General features: G+C 35.9%; 1 protein-coding gene across 1 annotated transcript in view; it reads right to left on the reverse strand.

Moving 5' to 3' along the window:
• Positions 1-26,309, reverse strand: part of MTNR1B (melatonin receptor 1B) — a 33,838-nt gene that overhangs the window by 531 nt on the left and 6,998 nt on the right. The window contains 1 exon segment of the mRNA XM_074302372.1: positions 1-322. This exon segment is cut by the window's left edge and continues 89 nt beyond it. Within this exon segment, the coding sequence (XP_074158473.1) occupies positions 1-322 (322 nt within the window).

Genomic DNA, 26,309 nt, shown 5'->3' on the forward strand with positions numbered 1-26,309 from the left:
TTGAAGGAGCCCACCAAAAAATTGGGCACCAAGGCAATAACTGTGAAGACCCAGATGAGGCAGATATAGAGGGTAGTGTTCCAAGCCTCGTAGATCTTTTTGTAGCCAAGACTGTGGCAGATGCAGCAGTAGCGATTAATGGCAATTACGGTGATATTGAAGACAGAGCCAATGACACTGAGACCCATCACAAATCCACTGGCTTTGCAGTGTATCTCACTCAGGGCCCAGCCATCGCGGAAAATGGCCATCAGGATCAGAGGGTGGGGGTACAAGGCAACCACCAGGTCTGCCAAAGCCAGATTTACCAAGAACATGTTACCTAAGGCAGAAGAGAAGAGAGGTGACAGTAATTTGAGACTGCATCTGTAATGAATGCATGTAATAGACACCCAATCAATCTAGGTACTTAGTAACTGGCAAATCAGTGATAACCAATGATAACATCAGACATTTAAAGTTATATTCTATAACTAAAGCATTTGCTCATTCACCCAAAAATATATATCCTCCAATTCTATATTGAATCTATAAGACACTTAGTTTATTTCTTGTTTTCTCTTCTTTGGGTCTAAGAAATTCCCATAAAAGCATTTGTTTAATTTGAATTGTACAAACAACTTTCTGCTCCCATTTACCCTTATAGATTGGAATAATTCTACTCCTTAGGAAAATCAATTTGGTGCATTCGGAGTATGGTTTGGAATAGGGAGAGACTTAACAGATATCAATTAGAGATTAATTAATAAATTAATTAAAAAGGGTATCAATTGAAATAGTCCAACTTTGATGTGATTATGCCCGAAATATAGTGGCAACTAAGAGATTAGACAGAAGGGGATGGTTGCAAGATATGTAGAGTTATAAATGACAAAATGTGATAACTAATTAGACATGTAGGATGTATGAGAGCAAGGAACTAATTACTATGTCAGTCATTGGCAAAACAATTTCTTCTGGTGAACTAGCTGACAAAAAGTGAAATTTCTAGGTCATAGACCTCTTCAGCTCTTCAGTAAGCTTTAAGGTCCTTTCCTCCCTCTCTGTTTTGACATGATGTCTCTCTTTTCACTTTTTTTTAATTAATAGCTTTTATTTACCAGATATTTGCATGGGTAATTTTACAATATTGACAATTGCCAAACCTTTTGTTCTAATTTTTTCCCTTCTTCCCCCCCCAGATGGCAGGTTGACCAATACATGTTCAATATGTTAAAGTATAAATTAAATATAATATATGTATACATGACCAAACAGTTGTTTTGCTGCACAAAAAGAATCAGCCTTTGAAATAGTGTACAATTAGCTTGTGAAGGAAATCCAAAATGCAGGCAGACAAAAATAGAGGGATTGGGAATTCTATGTAGTGGTTCATAGTCATCTCCCAGAGTTCTTTCACTGGGTGTAGTTGGTTCAGTTCATTACTGCTCTATTGGAACTGATTTGGTTCATCTCATTGTTGAAGAGGGCCACATCCATCAGAATTGATCATCATATAGTGTTGTTGTTGAAGTATACAACAATCTCCTGGTCCTGCTCATTTCACTCAGCAGCAGTTCATGTAAGTCTCTCCAGACCTTTCTGAAATCATCCTATTGGTCATTTCTTACAGAACAGTAATATTCCATAATATTCATATACCACAATTTATTCAGCCATTCTCCAATTGATGAGCATCCAATCAGTTTCCAGCTTTTAGCCACCACAAAGAGGGCTGCCACAAACATTCTTGCACATACAGGTCCCTTTCCCTCCTTTAAGATCTCTTTGGGATATAAGCCCAGTAGTAGCACTGCTGGGTCAAAGGGTATGCACAGTTTGATAACTTTTTGCATAATTCCAAATTGCTCTCCAGAATGGCTGGATGTATTCACAGTTCCACCAACAATGTGTCAGTGTCCCTGTTTTCCCACATCCCCTCCAACATTCTGCATTACCTTTCTCTGCCATTCTAGCCAATCAGACAGGTGTGTAGTGGTATCTCAGAGTTGTCTTTTTCACTTCTTTAAAACAAAATAAAAGAAAAAAATGAATGACTAGAATAATGCTTACTCATATGTGCCTTTCCTAATGGAAAGGTGGTAACCAATTGACTCCTCCCTCCTTTCCTCTCCTCACCATGCCTTTTGTTTATTCTTAAAGATAGACTTTTCAAGAACAGCTTTCTCAAGAGTCCCTAATGAGTGTCAACTGTACAATGAGAGGTGCTCCCTGAGGAGGAGTCTCAACTCTTAACCTTACTGGCCAGAAAACATTTCCTTGAAGTAGCTATTCAGGAAGGGAATACTGCTTCCAGAGTCCCAAGATGCAGGCTTCAAGTTCCTAGGTAGCACAAATGTTTAAAGTCAACATAAAGGGGAGAAGAAAGGTGCCCTTACTCCACCCCTCACAAGAAGTTCCTATTCTTAAGGGAGGAAGGAAGAAAGTAGTGCATTAAGTGGAGTCAATTTCTTTTAAACTCTACTAAGTGAGTAGCCTTCCTACCCCACACTGGTCAGTCCCCATGGATGCAAACAAGGATTTACTGCCATTATTGATCCAAGTGCTTCAACATTTTAAGGAGGAAGGGGAGAGGGAGTGTATCTTAGGTGATTATCTCACCTTTAGAATAAAATAAAGAGAATTTTTAGTTTCTTTAATCTTAGTACTTTTGCTATTTAATCAACAAAATATTTACTGTACACTTATTGTGTACCAAGTACTTCCTTCTCCATTCATGTTTCATTGGTCATAGATGCCTTCTTGATATTAGTGACATATAATATTAGTAATCATCTAATATTGAGGTTATGAAAGTGAGAGATTGTAAGAATGGTGGCACTGTAATTCTGGAGAAACTGAAGCAAGAGAGAGATTAGAGGTTTTTAATATTTTTTTAGAGGGAGAGTTTGGCCGGGGGCAAAACAGGAACCATATTGACCCCAGCTGGCTGGATCCCACTCTTGTCTCAAAGTATCCAGCAAGGAGCAAGGGATTCCAGAGACTTTTATAAGGCTCCATCAATCAGGAAAACAAAGGCAAGGTGGTGGTTGAACATTGGTGAGCCGGGAATTTCAAGAAAAGATCATAAATTTAGTTCTGACCAGTTGGGAATAGGGAAGGATCATAAATTCTGATAAGTTGGGAAGAGGCTAGGAACCACTAAGTCTGGTTCAGAGGGTCCCATCTAGGCATCTAAGATAAGCCATCTGCATTTTATGACTCTTTGGAATGCTAGTGGTCAGGGCTCCCAGCCCTAATTATCTCACTCTTAATGTCCAGGAAGGGAGGTTGCCACCAGTGAGACTGAGGCAGAACAATTCAGGGAAACTGAGGCATAACAGTATCTTTGTCCTAAATAAGGAAATTTATCAGGGGTAACTTAAGTGGGAAGGGAAGAAAGTAATTAGTTTTATTGGGAATATGTTGAGTTTGAGATTTCTCTGGGACATCCAGTTTGAAATATTCAATAACTAATTGGTGATGAGGGACTATATCTCAAGAGAGATATCTCAATAGAGATCTCAGATCATCAGAATAAAGATAATTAAACCCATGGCAGCTCTCATCAAGAGAAACAGTATAGAAAGAGAAGAAAAGCAACCCCAGAACAGTCTTAAGGGAATCAACTAATTAGGAAGTATAATATTAATGAAGAGTCAGCAGAGGAGACAGAGAAGAGGTCTGAGAGATTGAAGTAGGAGATGAACTAGGAGAAAATAGCAACATGAAAACCTAGAGAGTGGAGGGTTTCCAGGAGGAGAAAGTGATCAATAGCATCAAATGTAACAGGAAGAAAGAGCAAGATAAAGACATTTCTCATGAGTGTTTCTTGGGCTGACCTAAACATCAGATCTACTGTAATATAAGACTAAGAAATGAATTCAGTCTATTGCCCAAAGGAGCAGCAACAAATCTATTTGAATTAGCCCTTGAACCACCCTAGTTTTCTAAAATGTTTTTTTTTTTTCCAAAACAATGACTCAGAGTGGGATTGTCTTTTAATTTCACTTTTCACCCATTGAATTCAGCTAATCAGAGCCACAATTTCTGCCCAGTGAATATAAGATCAAAGATTCCCTCATGATCTTTGTAACGAATTAAAAGTAAAGCCTTTACCTGATCTTTGGTGGGAATCACTTCCAGGGAACATAAAGAGTTATGGAGGATATAAGCTTTATAGCACCAATATCCAAAGGCCAATGAAACAGAATTCTTGAATAAAGTCATCCAGTTTTGTTGAGGATTATAGACCTTTACTGCCACCATGTGTCTAAGAGGCACAAGGAATTCAGGAAACAGAAAAGTCATAGCAGGAAGACCAGTCTTCAGTTGGGAAAGAGTTTCTCTGTGGGGAATATAAACTCATGTGTGTTAATAGAGAGATCTTTACAATTCAATAACGGTCCTTTGGCAATCCCCTCTGCACTTGAATTTTTATGCATGGAATGCTCATAGAGTAGAGAAGCTATTTACTTATTTTAACTAAGTCAAAGATAGACATGGATCATTATGTCCATGAGATCTAGTCTTGGAATAAAGATGATCTCACTCTACAAAAATCCTTTCCCAATACTTTTTTAAACTTATTTTTTCTCAATTACATGTAAAATTTTTTTACATTCTTTTATTTTATATTTTGAGTTCTAAATTCTCTCCCTCTCCCTTATTACCCCCCTCCTCGAGAAGGCAAGATATTTGATATAAATTATTCCTGTTTAGTCATTATTAGCCATGATATAAAGAAAAATATAGATAAAAAACAAGAAAAGTACAATTTTAAAAAGCCTTGATCTACATTTTGACTCGAACAATTCTTTTTGTATGTGTTTTTCATTTTGTCAGTCCTTTGGAATTGTATTGGATAATTTTATTGCTGAGGATAGCTAAGTCATTGTACCATATTGCTCTTACTGTGTACAATGGTTTCATGGTTTGCATCAGTTCATGTAAACCTTTCTAGGTATTTCCAAAAGTATCCTGCTCATCATTTCTTGTAGCACAATATATATTGCCCACCCCAAATGATAATCTTGTACATCTCCTTCCTCTCCCAATTCCTGCTTTCCTTCTAATCTAATTTTGGAAATATTGGTTTTGCTTATTGGAAATTTTAAAAACTGAATGTAATAAAATTATTAATTTCACACAACAAATGCTCTTTATTTTTTGTTTGGTCATAAATTCTTCCCTTATCCATAGATCTCACAAGTAAAATATTTCATGTTCCCCTAATTCATCTATATCACTCTTTACATCTACAGAATTTTGACTTTATTTTGGTCTACAGTGTGAACTGTTGGGCTATACCTAGTTTCTGTCAAACTGTTTTTTAGTTTTTAGAGTTTTTTTTCAGCAATCTTTGTCAATAGTGAATTCTTAGCCTAAAACTTGGAATCTTTGTGTTTATCAAATAGTAGATTACCATTGTCATTGTACCTTGTGTACTCTTGTGTACCTAACTTATTCCATTGATCCACCACTATTTCTTAACCAGGACCAACTACTTTTAAAGACTGCCATTTTATAATATAGTTTTAAATCTGATGCAACTAAGTATGTACAAAAATATTTATAGCACTTCATTTGTGGTATCAAAGATTTGGAAATTGAGAGAATGATTATCAATAAGTGTGTTTATTTTCCAATACTCCTTAATGCTAGCACCTTTTCCCTAAGCTGATCTTCAATCTATCTTGTCTAAATCACTTAGGGACAATTACCCAAGAAAAACTGGAAGTCACGTTCAACATGATTATCTCTGTTTTGTAAATTAGAGCCTGGCAAAATGTTTTGCTCAGACTTACAAAGACAATCAATAAAATTACAGTTTATAAGACCTCGAGTAAGATGTCAAACTATTCAGACTTTCGTCAGGTGAAGCCTTTCTCAGTCCTCCTTAATTGAAGATAATCTTTCTGAGATTATCAATATATCAATTAACAAATCAATAAACATTTCTTAATTATTTATTATGTGTGCTAGATCTTGGTAAAAAAAAAAAGATAAAAAAGGACAATACACAGTCCCTGCCCTCAAGGGCCTTACAATCTAATAATGGAGGGATATATATATATATATATATATATATATATATATATATATATATATATATATATATATATATATATAATGTATACATATATATACATATACACACATACACACATATTTACATATACATACGTATACACATAGGGCATTCTGTATACATTTTATTTGTGTTTAATTGCTTTTTTCTTGTCTTCATTAGACTGTGAGCTCCTTGAGAGTTAGAACTATTTTTTGCCTTGCTTTGTATTCTCAAGGATAAGTAAGCACATAATAGGTGCTTAATTTCTAATTGAATAATTTCTAAAACCCATATCATACAACCCTTAATTACTTAAAAGCTCTACCTTTTTCTCCCTTATGTACCTGGGGGCATATTAAATTGTGTAGCCTGCTAAATGCCTCACAGAAATATTATAGTTTTGCTTTAGTTGAACTTCCCAGAGTGGAACTTCCCGAGCTATTTGTTCTTTAAACCCAGTCAAGTACAAAAGAAGAACTAGGAAAAGGCAGAGTAAGAGAATAGAGAAGCAGCAGCTAATTATATTTTTATTTTTCCTCCTGAGAAAGTCTTGACTTTCCTGAAAGTCAAGACTTTTCTTACTCCACTCAATCAATTAAATCAATAAACATTTAAGTATCTACTATATCCCAGGCACTGAGCTAAGTGCAAAGGGTACAAAGAAAGACAAGACTGCACCTGTTCCCAAGGAACTCAGTCTAATGGGGAGACAAGATACAAACACGACTTTATGGACATTCAAAGTATATATGGAATAAGCTGGAATAATCAATAGAGGGAAAATACTAGCAAGGGAATAGGGAGGGAGAGATTGGGAAAGGCTTCCTATAGAAGATGACATTTTCTAGTGCAGATATTTCCGTTATTATAATTATTATGATATTTACCTTATTACTAATAGAAAAAGGGAAGAAAAGTTAAAATGGCCAATATGAGCATTACAACAATGCCGACTCTTGCATACATAGCTTTGGCCAGTGTGGACATTTTTAGAAGTCTCCCTAGAAGAGCCCTGATGTCAACATCCAAATGGTCAGTGCATCATTTAACAAGAATATTTTTCAAAATGTAATCATTCTGGGGAGTTTTCAAGTTGAAAAGCAGTTTGAAGCAGTGGAAAGTATGCTGAATGGGGCATTAGAGGACCTATGTTTAAATCCCTGGGTTTCAGTTTCCTTATCAGGGAAAATAAGAGAGTTGGACTAGGTGATTTTGTGGTCTCTTTCATCTCTAAATATATGACCTGATGAACAAATGAAGTCACAGGGTGCTAGAGAAGCATTTTTTAATTCATATGGATCAATAACTTGGTTATCTCATCAAAATGAGTTAGGAGACTTTTAAGAATTTCCTTCGTGGTTATGAAATATTATTGCTCTGTAAGAAATGACCAGCAGGAGGAATACAGAGAGACCTGGAGAGACTTACATCAACTGATGCTGAGTGAAATGAACAGAACCAGAAGATTACTGTACACTTCAACAACAATACTGCATGAGGATGTATTCTGATGGAAGTGGATATCTTCAACATAGAGAAGAGCCAACTCACTTCCAGTTGATCAATGATGGACAGAAATAACTACACCCAGAGAAGGAACACTGGGAAGTGAATGTAAATTGTTAGTACTACTGTCTATCTACCCAGGTTACTTATACCTTCGGAATCTAATACTTAACGTGCAACAAGAAAATTGGATTTACACACATATATTGTATCTGGGTTATATTTTAACATATGTAAAATGTATGGGATTACCTGTCATCAGAGGGAGGGAAGGGGGGATAATTTGGAAAAATGAATACAAGGGATAATATTATTTTAAAAAATTACTCATGCATATATACTGTGGAAAAAATTCTAAATAAAATTAAAAAAAAAAAGAATTTCCTTCATCAAGGCAACTAAGTGATACAGTGGATAGAGCACTAAGTTCAAATCTGGTCTCACTGGTCTCACCTAAGTGACCCTGAATAAGCTACTTAGTCCTGAATGTTAAAAAAAAAAGTCTTAGTACTTCTGCTACTTAATCAACCAAATATTTACTGTACACTTATAGTATAGCAAGTACTTCCTTCTCCTCCATTCATGTTCCATTGCTTACAGATATCTTCTTGGAATGTCCCACCCCCTCTCTTCCATAACACTGTTTTTGGATGTTATTTGAAATATTCCTCTTTACAACCCATGGCAACCAATTCAAGAGAAGCACTGCTGTCCTCCCTTTGCTGATTTTCTAGTTCATATGCATGAAAGTCCAACACTTGTTGGAGTTATTGCCAACTCGCTACCAGCTGTTTCTTTTAAGAGAAGGCTTAAGTTCCAAATTCTGCCTCATATAAGAATGAAGCCCTACAGGGCTAGAAGCAGCATGGGGAAAAAGGCAAGAAAACATGGATTTCCTCGTGAAAATTAATCTCATTATTCTCCTCTAATACACTGGATGTTCCTAGCAGGCTCAAATCATCTTATTGCAATAATACATTTACCTGGGCCTTTGAACTGTTTTGGGAGAGAGAAGGAAAAAGTCTTGTTTTGTTTCCAAGACAAAATCAGGCCCAGCCTTCTTAGTCTATAGTCAAGGGGAAAATCATTTCCTTATATATTTCTTCCCCAGACGTGACAGGTATAAATTAGGATACACATGAGATTGCTAATAAGCTTCTGCAGGAACATCTCATGAATATTTATAGTAAAACCTATGAAATGGTGCTCCTGTTCCTGGATCAGATGGGGAAGGATTACTGTGGATATAGCACCAAAATAGGATTTAGTAGCTTATTAATGGATACTCACACACAGACACACATAGAGCCCAAAACGAAAACGTGATTACAAGTGAAAATGACAAGTAGTATCCTAGATCAGCATGACTTGGTCAAAGTTAGAAATAATTTGAAAAATGTCAATTACAAGAATTATGAAATTGACCAGGATAAGACATGATATAAAGATTATCTGAATCTTTAAGACCCATTCACCGCCTCCCCCCTAGAAAAAGGACCAGCCTAGGAAAGGGAAAAGTGGAAGGCTGTTTCTTACCTCTCCCCTCTCTCAAGCTTTCTCTACATACTACCGCCAGATCTTGTCTTTTTAAGAGAAGCTCTGGCTATGAGGTATCTGGACTTTCTATGGAAGACCCAGCGAAAGAAGAACGATGATGCTCTGGTAAGATGAGAAAGATACTGGAGAGAATGCTAGAAAGTCCCAGAAAATAGAACATATAAATATATACCAGCACACACGCACATATACATACACACACATACATATATATAACTGGGTTGGGTTTTGATTAGCCTACATTATTGAGTATGAGAGAGTGGAAAGAATACAGTTCTGGAGTCAGCCCTAGATCTGAGTCCTGTTTCCACAACTTACTAATTTTAAGCAATTTACCAGCTCTGAGCAAATAATCTTATTTCTCTGAGCTTGGTTTTCCATCTATAGAATGTAAATAGAACATATACATATATACCATGACATATATTTAATATTATATTATATTAAATATTTGTATACTATTTACATGACCTATAATTTATAATGTATATTTATATAATATATATTTGCTTGTTTGGTTGTTGTCCCTCATTCTCATGGAGAACCAAAATGACATTACTATGTTAGAGTCGAGTTACAATGTGACTGTGGCTGATCGGACCAAGAGGAGCTCTAACTGCTCTGCCACGGGCTGGACACAGAGTTCCTATGAACATCTGGGGTGGCTTCTCTAACTGCACATGTCGAGTTTCTTCTGGGCTAATTCAATTATGCTTTGCTCACAGAGCACAGCACTTCTCTGATGAGGGCACATCATGATGGGTGTCCTACGCCCTGTCTCCCATGTCACACAGTCAATTCTAAAGTTCTTAAGAGAGACTTTGGCAGTGTCCTTGTATCGCTTTTTCTGACTATCTTGTGAACATTTGTCTTTTTTTTATTAAAGCTTTTTCTTTTCAAAGCATATGCATGGATAATTTTTCAACATTATTGACTCTTAGGCAACCTTATTTTCCAATTCTCCCCCTCTTCCCTCCACCTCCTCCCCTCCATGGCAAGTAATCCAATATAAGTTAAACATGGTAAAATATATGTTAAATCTAATATATACATACATATTTATACAATTACCTTAGTGCACAAGAAAATCAGATCAAAAAGGAAAAAAAATTAAAAAAAATAAAATGCAAGCAAACAACAAAAATAATGAAAATACTCTGTTGTGATCCACATTCAGTTCCCACAGTCCTCTCTCTGGGTGCAGATGACTCTCTTCATCACAAGAGCATTGGAATTGACATCAATCATCTCATTGTTGAAAAGAGTCACGTGCATCAGAACTGATTATCTATAATATTGATATTGTCATATACAATGATCTCCTGGTTCTGCTCATTTCATTTAGCATCAGCTCATGTAAGTCTCTCCAGGCCTCTGTAATCATCCTGGCCTTTCTTACAGAGCAATAATATTCCATAATGTTTATATACTATAACTAATTCAACCATTCATCAACTGATGAGCATCCATTCAGTTTCCAGTTTCTAGCCACTACGAAAAGAGCTTCCACAAACATTTTTGCATAGGTGGGTCCCTTTCCCTTCTTTAAGATCTCTTTGGGATATAAACCCAGTAGAAACACTGCTGGGTCAAAGCGTATACACATTTTGATAGCTCTATGGGCATAGTTCTAAATTATGAGCATTTGTTTTGTGTGAGTTCTTCATAAAATAGTCTTTTTAGCAAGCTTATATTTGGCATTTGAATAATATGGCCAATCTAACGGAGTTATGCTCCCTGCAGTAAAGTTGGAATGCTTGGCAGTTTAGTTTGACAAAGGACTTGAATGTCTAATGCTCATCCTGCCAGGTGATCTTCAGAATCTCCGTAAGACAATTCAAATGCAAACAATGCAGTTTCATGACATGACTCTGCCACTGTCCAGGTTTTACAGATGTACAACGGTGATGTCAGCACAATGGCTCTTTAGACCTTCAGTTTGGTAGTCACTCTAATACCTGTCCTCTTTCACATTTTCCTTTGGAACTTCCCAAATGTTGAGCTAGTCTGGCAATGCATTTGTCGACTTCATTCTCAATGTGTACACCCTGTCAAGGTAAATGAGCTTATTCACAGCTTTGAAAACTTTATCATTTGCTATAACCAATGGTTCTATGTATGGATGGTGTGATGCTGGCTGATGGAGTAACTGCATGTTTTTGGTGATAATTGTTAGGCCAAAATTAGCACAAGCGACAGAGAATAGATCCATACTTTGTTGCATCTCAGTTCTGGAGAATGCATATTCACTCAACTTATTGAGTGCAAAATCATCAGCAAACAAAAAATCATGAACTCGTATTCCCTCTACTTTAATTGTAGCCTGTTCCAGTTGAAGAATTTACCATTAGTGGAGTAGCTGGTTTGTCTTTATTAAAGGCATTTGACAGTATAACTGAAAACATCATGCTAAAAAACACGGGAGCAAGCACAGATTTTCCACTGCATTGATGATTGGGAATGAGAGCATTGTCCATTGTCCAGAACCTAGGCAAGCATGCCATCATGAAATTGATGTACTATATTGATGAATTTCTCCTTTGACACAGTTTTCTATAAGTCCTCATGACTGACAGTATTACAGACCGTGGTCAGATCTACAAATGTTATATACAGACCCTCTTCTGCTCCTAGCATTTCTCCCAGGGTTGTCAGGTAGCAAACTCCATATCAATTGTTTCTCAGCCTCTTCTGAAACCACAAAAGGCTTTCAGGTAGATGACCTTCTTCCAAGTGTAGGATCAGCCTATTAAGGAGGACTCTGGCAAGAATCTTGCCAGCAGTGACTAAGAGAAGTCTTTTCTCTCCTTCTCCATTCCCATGATTGTCAAGGTTAATCTATTTCCTTTAGAACATATGGTTTCTAGTTCATATGCCATTTTACAAATATGGACAATAGAGGCATCCTTGAACTCCTGTAGCAACCTCCTCTTGCCATATAATCTGGAAAATTTCAGCCACCTTTTGTATAAGCAATAAACCTTCCACCTTATAAATCTCAGCTAGAATAGAATCAGCCCCATGTGCTTTGCCAATGGCATTGAAAACCTCTTCTTCAGTTGGAACTTCAGCTAAGGAGTGATTACTTAAACCTGAGGTAAATGGTCATTGACTTCAGCATTGATTGATGATGGTCTCTTGAGAATATTATGGAATTATTCAACCCATCTCATTATCTCTAATTAATGTGGCTCCATCAGCACTATGTAGTTGAGATGAGCCATCAGTCTTTGACCCAGTTAATCATAAGAGTGCTTTTGATTGTTCCTGTCGGCATAAAACTGAATTCCATCTGCCTTCTTACTGAGCCAAGAATCCTGCATACCTTTTAAATTATAGTTGTACTTTACTTTTAATGGAATTAGATGCTACCTTCTTAGATATGGATGAACTATCCTGCTGGTATACCATGTGAAGTTCTCATTTTTCATTAAGTAGTTTCTGAATTTCTCCATCATTTTCATCAATCCAATCTTGATGTTTGCAAAAATTCTGACCCAGATGAGCAAATGTAATGCTATATACCAAGTCTCTGAAAGCTACCCACTCCTTCTGTTCTCCACTATTGCCAACTGCATATTGGCTCAACTTACCTTCCAAGTTAGCAACAAACTGTTCCTTATCAGAGGAGGGCTCTCATATGTTGACATTAATTCTTCTGAAAGTCATTTTGCCTTGGGGATACCACTGTTGTGGAATGTGAAGTTCTCCATGTGGAGAAGATAAGTCCAACTAAGGTCATTACAACACTTTACTCCATACACTGTCTTTCTCACTTTCTTTCTGACTTTTCTTACAATCAAAGTCTATTAAATGCATCCATGAAGTTCTATCGCATTTACGTAAATGGAAGGCAGAGTTTGTGATGAGATGATCATGAGCTGCACAAGTCTGAAGAAGCAAGTGATCAGTGCTGTTGCTGTTCCCAATTCCATTCCTCTCAAGGACTCCCTGTCTTATCTGATAGTCAAGCCTACTCTAGCATCAAAGTCACCCAGAATTATAAGCTTGTCCTCTTGGCACATTGATGATAAGGGGTTCCAGGTCTGCATAAAATTTTTCTTTGACCTCATCATGGTTTGTCATGGTGGGAACATGGCACTGATGATGGTGGCATGACATTTTCCAAGTGGCAATAGCATTGTCATGAGACTGTCATTCACTCCTTTTGGAAGGCATGCGAGCATATTCACTAGACTATCTTTGATTGCAATACCTACACCAGCTTCTTGGTGTTCCCCTTTCCTGCAATCACTCCAGGAAAAATGTATATCCAGCTCCAACTTCAGTAAGCTGGCTTTCATTTGCCAAGCTTGTTTCACTCAAAATTCATCATCAATAGTGATAACTGTTGAATTCTCTCACAAGAATTTTGTGTTGTCTATAAGTGTGTTTACATTCCATATACCAATGATAAGTGGAATCAACTTTGCAGAAGTTTCTGTACATTTTTTAGTGTTTCAACAATAGACTGGGATCCCTGCCTGGCAAGGGTAGGTGAGCAGACAATTTTAGGGCACCTTTTCTAGCCCCTTCTTCAAACCTGGAGGTGAGCAGTGCTATCCTTAAAAGGCTTCTCAGACATTCAGGGGCATGCTTCTTCCAGTGAGAAGACTACCTATGATCCGGGCCGCCTGTGTGCAGGGTTGTGATTACATCCCAGTGTATCTGCACCTGCTGTTTCATAACTCATCCATTGCAAAAGGAGTTTGAGATAGTAAAATGGTGTAGTTGATGTCTTTTAATTCATGCACAAATTGAATTTAAGTGAGGCAGAATTGCAGGAAGTTGTAGGCTTTACTCTTGCTTCTTTTTTCATCACTGTCCAATGGCAGGACAGAATCAAGATTATTAGAGATGCAGTGGATGATCTGATGTCTTTGATGCCCAACCACTTCACAAAACCTGCTTTACCTCCTTTCATGGCCCTTGGAACAAATTGTTCTCATTCCATCAGGGAAGTCTTCACATGCTTAGAGTAGACACTTCCCTAACTCACTTTAGGGACTGAGACTCAACCTGCTTTAACTCCTCTTACCAAAATGGCCAATGTGTATTCTACATCTTCTTAGAGCCACAGGTGAGCGTTAGATGGATCAGGTGGACACCAAAGGTAGAAAGCAGCCCTGTAAAGGGCTTGGCAGCTCTCGCCTCAGAGGTACTAGTCTTCCCTGAACTCCCCTACACCCCAATATAAATTTATGTAACATATAAATATTTTTTCCTAATCTATATCCTAGAGTGCTTTAAGAACCAAAAACAATCAATAAACATTAATTCAGTATTTACTGTTTGCACAGTGTCAAATTCTAGGCATACAAAGAAAGGGAAAAACAACCTCACAAAATGGTCCCTGCCTTCAAGAAGTTTACATATTAATGGGAAGACTACATGAAGATAAATAAGCACAAAATATTATATATATATGTATATATATATATATATATATATATATATATATATATATACACATACACACAAACATGTGTGTGTAGCATACATCAAGTGTAAGGAAGGTAATCTTAGAGAAGCTCAATGGCTGAGATGACTGGGAAGACCCCTCATAGAGGGTGCTCTGAGTTGTCATCTGATTTGAGTCTTGAAGGAAGCTAGGGATTCTAAGATTCAGAGGGAAGAAGGAATGGCGTTGAAGCCAGAGTCCAGTTAGTACAGAGACATGGAGATTGGAAATAAAATACTGTCTTCAAGGAATAGTGAGACGACATGACTAGAGTGCATGGGAGAGAAGAAACTATAAAAACGATAGAAAGGTAGGAAAGAGTCAGGTTTTAAAGAACTTTTATGTCACACAGAAGACTTTATATTTGATGTTGGCAATAAAGGTATACCGCATTTTATTGTGCTTTGCAGGTCTTTTTGTTTGTTTGTTTATAAATTGAAGGTTTGTGACAATCCTCCATTGAGTAAGGCTCTTGATAGCATTTTTCCATAGCCAGTGCTCACATCATGTATTGTGTTACTTTTTGGCAATTTTCACAATATTTCAAACTTTTTCATTATTATATCTGTGACCAATGACCTTTGCTATAATTGTTTGGGGGCACCATGAATTGTGCCCATATAAGATGGTGAATTTAATTGATAAATGTTGTGTATGTGTTCCAACTCCTGCATTAATCAGTCCTTCCCTTGTCTCTCTCCCTTTCCTTGGGCCTCTCTATTCCCTGAAACACAACATTGAAAAAATATTACTTAAACTTAGTTGATAAAGCAAAAGCAGGATTTAAGAGGCTTGACTGATTTTGAATGTTCTATTGTGGATATAAAACAGCACCACCAAATGTTACAGAGAAGTCTCTCATGAAAGGAAGAGTGAATTGATGTGACAAATTTCATTGTCTTATTTCAAAGAACTGCTGCAGCCATCCCAACTTTTAGCAACCATCACCTTGATCATTCAGCAATAATCAACATGGAGACAAGACCTTCTACCAGCCAAAAATATTACAACTCAACAAAGACTCAGATGATGGTTAGCATTTTTACCAATAAAGTGTTTTTAAATTGTTATATACATTGTTTTTTTAGACATAATACTATTGCACACTTACATTTTACAGTACAATGTAACTTTTATGTGCATTGGGAAAACAAATAATTTATGTGTCTTGCTTTATTGTGACATTTGATTTGTTGCAATGGTCTGGAACCAAACCTGCAATGTCTTCTGAGTATATCTGTAATAGGGAACCATTGAAAAGAGTAATAACTAATTACATATAGGTCTGTTTAAGGAAAATCTTGTTGTGTTTGGATTACAGTGGGGAGAGACTTGGGTCAGGGAGACCAATTAGAAGAAATGATAAGGGTCTGAACAGAAGTGGTAGCTGTGAAAAGGAGACATATGTAGGAAGCACCAAAACAAAGTTTAGAGCATTACATTATACACAAATACACATGCACACAATAACCAAAATCTATAATGAAATTACAAATGAGTTACTGTAAAGACAAAAGTAACAAATGAAGTAATATATTTGAAATCACCCTGAGAAATAGAAAGCAATGAACAAAGTTTTATTAGACTTATAGAAAAACTAAAGTAGTTATTTTATTATTTTCTGTTGGCTTTCAGTGTCTCTTTTTTCCCCATAACATGGAGATGATAATATTTGTTCTTTTTATTTCCCAGGATGCTAATGTGAGTCAAATGAGATATGTTTTAAAATGTTTCAAAGATTTACAAGTCTTAAGCATGTAAAAGATATAAAATGAAAACAAATTTAATAGTTATATAAAATAATAAAAAATGCAAAACAATAAAAATAAAATTAAAATAAATAAAACTAAATAAAAGAAATATTATATGAAATATGGTTATTAGTATTCAAATTAAAGGATTTTCCAGAAAAAAAAGTTCTTTTCCTGCAAGTGTTAATGAAAGGTGCATATATAAAAGGGCTTGTCAGTAAACCTGTGAGCCTTCACAGGGTACAGGAAAGGAAGACTAAGAAGCCTACCTCTAGCTCAACCCTGTTGTTGAGTAATAGAAATGCCTTAAGAGACTTTAGGACATGTATAAATATTCTGGGATTGGTTCTTATCTGCTAAACACAGTAGCCTTTTTAATTGACTATAGCTGTAGAACACAAATTAGAGCATCTTTAAAAGGTGTTACTCATCCTTAGGAACGAATCTTGATTAGGCAGCTGCTCTCTGTTCGATTCTTTTGCTGATGACATACAACAATGAGAGTGCTATAAGGGGAGAGGCCTGAGTCTGCCCATCTGCCTGTTTCTGTGTTTCTTTCTCTCTTTCTTTCTCTGTCTCTGTGCCTGTCACCCTATCTCTGAATCTATGTGTCTGTCTGTCTCTGTCTCTGTCTGTCTGTCTCTCTCCACAAGGCCAATATATAGACATACAAATGTAGTCTTCAGGTTTTTTTTATCTGTATCAGAGGCACTTAGGTGGTATTGCATTTGGAAGATCTGAGTTCACATCTGGCCTCCTATACTTATTAGTTGGTGACCCTGAACAAATTAGTTAACCTTTGTCTGCCTTAATTTTTCGTCTGTAAAATGGGAATTATTTTAGTGTTTTCCTCTCAGGGTTATTGTAAGGATCCAATGAGATGATAATTATAAAGTGATCACTACATAACAAGTGCTATATAAATGTTAACTATTATATTCATTTATCTTTTTTCATTTTACATAAAGAAAGTCGAGAGCAATAACTCTGTTGGATTTGTAAGATAACCCAAGGTCTAAGATCTTACTGCATTTTGTGGCCAGCCCAGAATTTATGGTCCAGGGAGTACTCTCAGGACCAGCCTGGCTAGCATGAGCCAGTTGTTGAGATGAGGATGCATCTGGCAGCAATGTCCCATTTGGATGTAAAATTGGTGAGACCAATATTGGGGTGAAGGTGTGCTAAGTCTGGGCCAATTTTCTCCAGGAACCGTGGTAATATAGGAGGAGTGTATTCCTAAGATGCTAAGAGGAAATGTTTGTCTTTTTCTATTCTTCCTGTAACTTCAAAGGAAATATCCTTTTGTAAAAGCTATTGTGCTAATTGATTAAGTGGAAGTAGGACACCAATCATTCATGGTTAATAGTGGTGGGAACACATCCAGTGGAAATTCAGGCTAATAGCATTAGAGAAAGAGATATTTCCAACTATGGATGTGTTAGAGACAATATAAACAAAATTATAGAAGTTATCTTTAAATAAAATTCTTTCAAGCACTTTAAAAGCATCTATTTACATAAAATAATAGCTGTGATCATTATAAACCATTCTTTCCTAACCATTAAATCAGGATGCCTGAAAACCTCAAACAGAATATATTTCATTAACAAAATTGCATATAATATAAAATTTTCACTAATTTAAACCAGCCTTCTGTTTTGTATCTCTATGCATGAGATTTAACATTTAAAAATCCCTTCATTCTAAGCATTCCCATTTACCTTCCTACCTCAATTTCCCCTCCAATACACATTACTCTGGACAAGCAAGTCAACAAGAAACAGAAATGTTTGTGGATTAATTAGGGTATAAGATAAACTATGTGGGAACTATTATTCCAACAACTAGCCTATTAAATCCTTCAGTTCCTTAAATTCACTATTCTGTCCTTAAGATTGTGTGATAAAGAGTACCACATTTGGAGTCAGAAAACTCTTGTTGGTGTTGTGAAACTGCCATTTATTAATTTTTCAATTCATGTAATCTTTTAGAATCTCAATTTCTTCATCTCTAAACTTGGGAAAAGGGGATTATTGTGATTTTCTTTCTCATAGATCCTGTGAAGATGAAATAAAATGTGTGAATAAAACAAGTACTGTACTGAATGAACTTGATATCAGAAATCATAGGTTCAAAATATAACTTCTACTGATTCCTCATGTAATCTAGGAGAAGTAACTTAATCTCTCTGGGTCACAATCTTTAAATGAAGGTGTTGGATTATGTACCACTAAAGGAAGATCCAGTACTAAATATATAATTCTATTTATCTTATCATCATCATCATCATCATCATCATCATCATCATCATCATCATCATCATCATCACATCTATTGTATATTAGTTCAATCAACTCATTGTGATCCCCATTTGAGCATTTCTTGGCAAAGATACCAGAATGGTTTGTCATTTCCTTCTCCAACTCATTTTGCAAATGAAGAGAATGAGGGCCAATAAGTTTAAACAATTTGCTCAGGATACACAGGTAATAAGAGTCTTAGGTTAGATTTGAACTTGTGAGGTTAAGTTTTCTGATTGCAAGCTCACTGTTCTATCTACTGTGCCCTATAGTAAGCACTTACTAATATGGAAAAACTTTGAAAGACTTAAGAACATTGACCAACCCAATCACCAACCATGATTCCATAGGGCCAATAACAAAGTATGCTTCCCATCTTCTGATAAAGAGGTGATGGATCAAATAAGAAAATGCGACATATTTTTGCACATTTCAGAAGTTGCTTTCATTCATCACTCCTTTTTGTTTCAAGAGTTTTATTTACCTAAGTGGGGTCATGGGGCATAGTAAAAAGGAAGAGAAAATAAATGTTTATCAATTGAAAGGATAACATTTAATTTTAACTTCATTTTAATTTAGAAAATTTAAATTTATAACACACTAAAAATAGAAGCTTCTTGATAAATTAATCATTAGTAAACAACCAAGGCAACTTGACATAATGGATACAACATTAGAATGGATAAATCTAATCTCAGATATTTATTAATTATGTGACATTAAGAAAGTCATTTGACCTCTGTCAATATTAACTCATGCATGCTATTAACAAAATAATAACATCTATCTCATGGGGTGGATCAAATTAACAAACAGTTGCATTCATTTCACATGCCAGCAAGTTCTTAAGATTCTACAGATAAGGTTTCAGCAATAAAATGAGTGAGAATTACCAAAAGGACAGACTAGTTTTCGAAGAATCAGAGGAATTAGAGATCTTATCGATACTTGCTGGATTACAGAGAAAGCAAGGGAATTCCAGAAGAGCATCTACTTCTGCTTCATTGATAACACTAAAGCTTTTGTGTGGATTACAATAAAATATGGAAAGTTTTCAAAGAGATGAGAGAGCCAGATTATCTTACTTGTCTCCTGAGAAACCTGCATTCAGGCCAAGAAGCAATAGTTAGAACCAAACATAGAACAACTGACTGGTTTGAGATTGGAAAAGGAATACAATAAAGCTCTATATTGTGATCTTATTTATTTATTTTATTTATTTATAGAATATATCATGCAAAATGCCAGAATGGATAAATCAAAAGCTGGAATTAAGGTTGCTGTGAGAAATATAAACCATCTCAAATATGCAAATTCTGATGTCAGAAACTGAAGAGGAAGTCTCTTGATGAGAATAAAAGAAAAGTGTAAAAGTTTGCTTGAAGCTTAACACACACACACACACACACACACACACACACACACACACCCCTATAAGATCTTGGCAATTGGTCCCATCACTTTTTGGCAAATAGAGGGAAAAGAAATAGAAATGAAGTCAGATTTTATATTCTTGGGTTCAAAGATAATTGTAGATAACAACTGCAGCCATGAAATTAAAAGAGGCTTACTCCTAGGAAAGAAAGCTATGACAAATATGGACAACATACTAAAAGCAGAGAGATCATCTTGTCAATGAAACTCTACATAAGGTTATGATTTTTCCAGTAGCAAAGTATGGCTGTGAGAAGAAGGAAAGCTGAGTACCACAGCATTGACAACTTCAAATTGTGATGCTGGAAAAGACCTTTGAGAGTTCCTTGGTTAACAAAGAGATCAAATCAATCAAAAATACTAGTTACTTCTTTTACTTAAATGTTTCCTGAATCTTGGTTCACATTATTCACCTGAAGGTCAAGTATTGACGCTGAAACTTAAGTACTTAGTCATATAAAAAGAAGAAAGGACTCACTGGAAAAGGCCCTGATATTGGGAAAGATTAAAGGCAAAAGGAAAAGGAGGTGGCAAAGGATGAGATCAATGGTATCATAGAAACAACGGACAGTGGAATAAACGGAAATTGGACAAACTATAGTCCATGGAGTCACCAAAGATCAGATAAGACTAATAACTGAACAAGAACAATAACATAGGGTGATCTCAAGAATCATGTGAGATAAAGTATGTGCTTTGTAAACCTTAAAGCATTATTAATGTTATTTGCTGCTACTTTATCTAGGAGCAGACTGAATGTTTTCTCTGGTAATTTTTCTTTAGTAACAAAGTTCATATCCAGGAGTTTCTTGGTGATACATTTTTATGCAAAATTTCACATAGCTCAGAAATAATTTCGGATACCACAACTTCTGTTAACAGAATTAAATTCCAAAGACCTAGACTAAGTTTTGTGCAAAAATCCTACTGTACCCTTGATATTCACAGGTTCAATATGGATCACAGATTTAGAGCAAAGTCATCCTATCCAAACATCCCTATTGACATATAAGGAAAGCAAGGTCTGAAGCAAGTAAATGTTTTACCTAAAATTATGCAGTTCACATATAGGTAAGCCAGGATTTAAATTCAGGTTCTTTCAAACTTGGAGTCATCTCCATGCTTATAAGAACTCTGGACTCGGTAAAGCAAGTTGTTGGCTGACATTTAGTTTTCCAGCTCTAAGTTGTTTAATCCCTACTTCTTGGTTTGCTTCTAGCCATGTTGCCCAAGTAAGCCTGAAATTGTGACAAAATTAAGCATCATCTAGGAACCATTTTCTTTCCATCTTCCATTTTTCTGATTTTTTTCACATCTTTAACAAATATTCATTCAGTGGCAAAAAGGCCCCATTTTTTTCTGAATAGGCATATTTTTATATTAAGACTACATACCATGCTAGATGGGCAAAAAAGGGCAAAAACTATCAAAGTCTTTATAATTCGTGTCTGTTGGGGGCTGCATAAGAAGAATTAAAGAGGATTACAAGCTTTTCTGATTATCCAGCTAAAGACATAATTACAGGATTTAAAATTAGTTAATTTTTGCTGGGAGGGAAGTTAATAAGATATTCACAATTGAAGTGAAAAGTTGGAAAGCTTAGAGAACATTAGGGATGAAGTCCAAGGCTAATGGATTTGAACTTCATTAGATAACAACCCCCAAAAGTTAGGAAGGCCTGGAAAGGCCAAGAAGCATCTGGCCCTCTGAAAACGTGGAGCAGAATTTTAATGTGATGATACAAGATGGTAAAATGTAGAAATTTGGCCACTTGTAAGTGAAGGGAAATAAAATAGTTCCTTCTATCCACATGGTTCCTACCTAAATTGCTTTATGAAATGTATATCAGACAAAAAATTAACACAATAGCATAGAGCCCTCAATTAGGAAAATTTTTAATGTTTAAATAGAAATCTGACTTTCTGTCCTAATTTAAATTTATGTTTATTTCTAGCTAACTTCTGGCTTTTTGTATTTGAAGCAAAAACCAAGATTCAGGAAATATTTAAGTAATAAGTATTTAAGTATTTAAAAGAAGTAAGTATTGGGCTTATTACTGTTACTGGGTAGATCTAGAAAGGGAAAGTTGGGTGAAGAACAGATTTGGCAGTTGTGTAGAGGAGAATTTCCCTTGGTCTTTTAAAGGTACATACAACCTAACTACACTTACAAATGTAAAACGTAGTGGAGTTATGGAACAGGTTCCCTAATTCTCTCCTCTTCCTCTAGCTTCCTTTTCTGAGGTTGGTTTATTCAATACCTCCTCCTTTTCCTAATATGACAACTTGGGAGTTACCAACAGAAGCAGCTATAACTCATATTCAAAGTACTAGGGGTAATCCTTACAGGAAAAAAAAAAATTCATTTACTGTTCACAGCTCCTAAGCCTCCACCATCGTGTTTCCTATTTAAATCAGCCAAGATGACACCATTAATTCTTAAACAGGAGAAATTTACTAACAAGAAACAAATGAATTAATAGTCATAACAAGGAGGGATTGCCTTCCTTGGAAATCTTCAATGAGCATTTCTTGTTGAGCATATTATATCAAAAATTTCAGATTATAGGTGAAATCCCTTCCAATTCTTAAATTCTTTGATTTTCTGATAACATAACAATCCACTCATAAATCTGAGGCACATTTTTCCTAGAAGGCATATGGTTTTGGGGGAGGACAGTGAGCAGAAACTTATAGGAACCTAGAAATGAGGGACACCTATGTATCTGGACAATTCACTGTACTGGACTGCTGGTTTTGAAATTCTTAGTCCTATTAGTGAATATCCTGTACCACTGGTCACCTGCTGGGCAGAACAACTATTCTTTTAGACTCTCCTGACGAACAAAGCACCTTATCTGCTACTTTCAAGGCACAGAAACAGTGTTTTCATTTAGCAAACAGCAACTTTAAGTCTAAAATTTGCAATTTCCCGGGAAACAGTTTTCTGCTCCCGTAGTTGAGTGTTGAGGCAACATTACATTCTTTTAGTGAAAAACAATTCCCTTGAGCTTGGGATTTACAAAGCTATTCAAGTCTTCTCATTCACTGGTCACTCTCAAAACATAGAGGGCAATAATGGGAAATATGTACAAGATTCTGAGGAATAACTCCCCTCAGAAGCTCTAAGTGGTGCTAAAGAGCAAGGCAGAAGCCCAGATAGCTCTTCAAGCTAAGTAGTAATCTTTTTTCTTCCAAAATAGTCTCCCTCTCAAATAATAGTGCTTTTTTTGTTCTCCAATCAGTTGACTTCCCAGTATCAACTGCAGAGTCTGTTTCCAATCAACTGGGCTCTTCTAGAACCACAGTGAAGATCTTCCTTTTACTATCTTCTTTCTCTTATCTGCTTCTTTTATTCTGCTGGCTTCTTAGTTCTATTGGCTTCTGCTTATTTCTTGGTGTCTAAGCTCCTCATGTCTTTTCTGTCTCAAATCAAGGCCTCTTTATGTGTAACAGTGTCTATTCCAGGTCAAAAAACCTAAAATCCATATTTCTGTTAAATATGACACAAATAGGCAATGTACAATTGTCCCATAATTTCCCCAAATAGTTCTTGGTGTATATATCTAGAAAACTCTGAATTAAAATTCTATAGTAATATAGTAACATATATATATATATACATATGTATACACACACACACACACACACAAATGGATACAAGATGTTTTGAAAGGAAAAGTCCTAGAGAATAGGAAGATAAGGAAAGGTCTCACAAAGAAGGTAACTTCTGACCCAATCCTTGAAGGAAACTAGACATTCTGAGAGATTATGATGAGGATAAGGAGGGAGGGAATTTCAAATATTAGCAACAATAAATACAACAGAAAGAAACACAAATTAGTTGGGGAACAAGATATTATTGCTCATCTTTCATTTTCTAAGAGGATCAAAGACATCATAGATGATGTCTTGACTTAAATCTGAATTGAAATTAAGGGAGACAGTTGCACAAAGTCATCAACATCACTCTCTCTTCCAGAGTCATCAAAAAACAGTGGCAAGGTAAAAGGTCAATGAGCAATGACCCAAGGTGCAATGGATAGTTTAGTGTCTCTGATGTCTGATCAAGCTCTAAGCACTCCATAATGCCTGCTTGGATGACCTTCAAGGCCATTGGAAAAATTGCTCTTATCTACTTTTACATGCTTTAGTAGACATCCCTAACTCACCAGTAGATTTGAGATCTCTTGGTTATCTTCAATCTGGGGCAGCCCTCTTCAAAGATAGTTTTACTGGGTGTGAGCCACTGATGAACAATTAAATAATTTGTATCCTGACAAAGAAAGAAAAGCACCTTGAAGATTTTGAAAGTGGATTGGAGTGAGGATTTGAGGAGAAGAGACCATTTAAGAAGTCACTACCAGAGCCCAAGCAACAAGTGAAGAAGCTCTAAACTAGAGTGGTGACTATTTAAGTAATTCAGAATGTAATTTGGCACCTGGGTGGATAAAAGTGGGTAGTCAGGATAACAATAAAGTTATGTATCTGGGAGGCTATAGGTGGTGTAGGTGTAGGCTAGTGGTATCAAAAGAAATAGGAAACAAGAAAATTTGGAAAGAGAGTGAATTGGTTTGGAGAGAAAGAAAATGACTTCTCTTTTGGACATGTTAAATTTGAGATGCTTTCATAATATCCAGTAGGAAATTCTAATATGCATTTAGTGGTTCAGGTCTTGAATCCAGACACAGAGTTATAAGAAAAGCTAGACTTTAAGGTTCTGTATATGATTCTACTATCACTTTTAAGGTCCTAGATGATTAACTGAGCAGCTAGTAGCACAGTAGATAAAGTTCCAGCCCTTGAGTCAGAAAGGCTCATATTTCTGAGTTCAAATCTGGCCTTAGATACTTACTACCTGTGTGACCCTAGACAAGTCACTTATCCCTGTTTACCTCAGTTTCCTTATCTGTAAAATGAACTGCAGAAGGAAATAGCAAATCATTCCAATATCTTCACCAAGAAAAACTCAAATGAAGAGTCAGAGATGACTGAAAACAAGCGAAGAAATGTTGTTACTATTACCTAATACAATTCCCTCAATTTCAACAAACATTTGCCAAGTTCCTATTATGAACCAGGCACTGTACTAAGTACTTGGGAAACAAAAAAAAAAAAAAAAAAAAAAAACAGTCACTTCAAGTAGTTTACATTTTCTGGGGGATTAGGGAAATGATATGTGTACAAATAAGTAAACTTAAAATACATACTAAACACAGAGTATTTTGGGAGATGAGGATACAATATTTTTCCAGATGAAAACATTCAGATCCAGAGAGCAAGAAACAACTTGCCCATGGACACCCAGATTATTCATGACAAAGCTGGAACAAGAACTCAGTTCATCTAAATATGGATCAAAATACAGTTTCAATTTTACAAAATCAAAGAAACAATTGAAAGGAATGTCAGAGGCCATCTAGAAACTGAATCTGACCAATAAGGGATCCCCAAAATAACTTAGGCATTCATAGTCAGTATCAGTGGGGAATACTGGGAGCTTGAATCCTACCTACAGAGGAAAAGTAAGAGCTAATGGTAATAGAAGAGATAGATTATGGGGCACTTATTTTGTGCGCAGCTGACAATACTGCTAATAAATGGTTTGGAAGCATCTATTTGAAGTGAGGGGTAAACAGTATAGAGTATAGAATTGCCAAAAAATGTTTCATTTATCAAACCTTGTTTTATACACATTGAGTTCTAAAGATTAAGCAATATTTCAGGTGCTGTGAAGAATGAAAAAGGCAAAAAGAAGACTGAGCTCCTCTTTTAAGAAATTTAAAAGCAAAAGATTATATAAAGAGAGTAATGCAAACTGACTAATCACGTGCTATTGGACTACACTCCAAAACAATAAGAAGAAATGAAAATAAAGTGCCTCTGGCATCTCAACCAACAACATTTGGCAAATTGGCAAAAATGATAATAAAAAGTGAATTGGAAATATTAATAGGGCTGAGTATAAGTAAACACACATATACCCTATTAGTGGAGCTGTAAATTCTAGATAACAATTTAAAATTATACAAAAAAGTGACTAGGCTTTTCATTTCCTTTGGGCTTTTTATCCATTTCTACACATTTACCTAAAGAAGTCAAAGACAGAAATAAAGTTTCAATATCCAGAAAAATAGGCTGAATAGTTTTCTTTGTGGTAGCAGAAGAATGGAAGCAAAGTGGGTACTCAACAGTTAGTTAACAGTTGAGAAAACTATGGCATATGATTGTAATAGAATATTGTATAGT

This window comes from Sminthopsis crassicaudata, chromosome 3, assembly GCF_048593235.1.
Source record: "Sminthopsis crassicaudata isolate SCR6 chromosome 3, ASM4859323v1, whole genome shotgun sequence".
NCBI classification, from domain to species: Eukaryota; Metazoa; Chordata; class Mammalia; order Dasyuromorphia; family Dasyuridae; genus Sminthopsis; species Sminthopsis crassicaudata.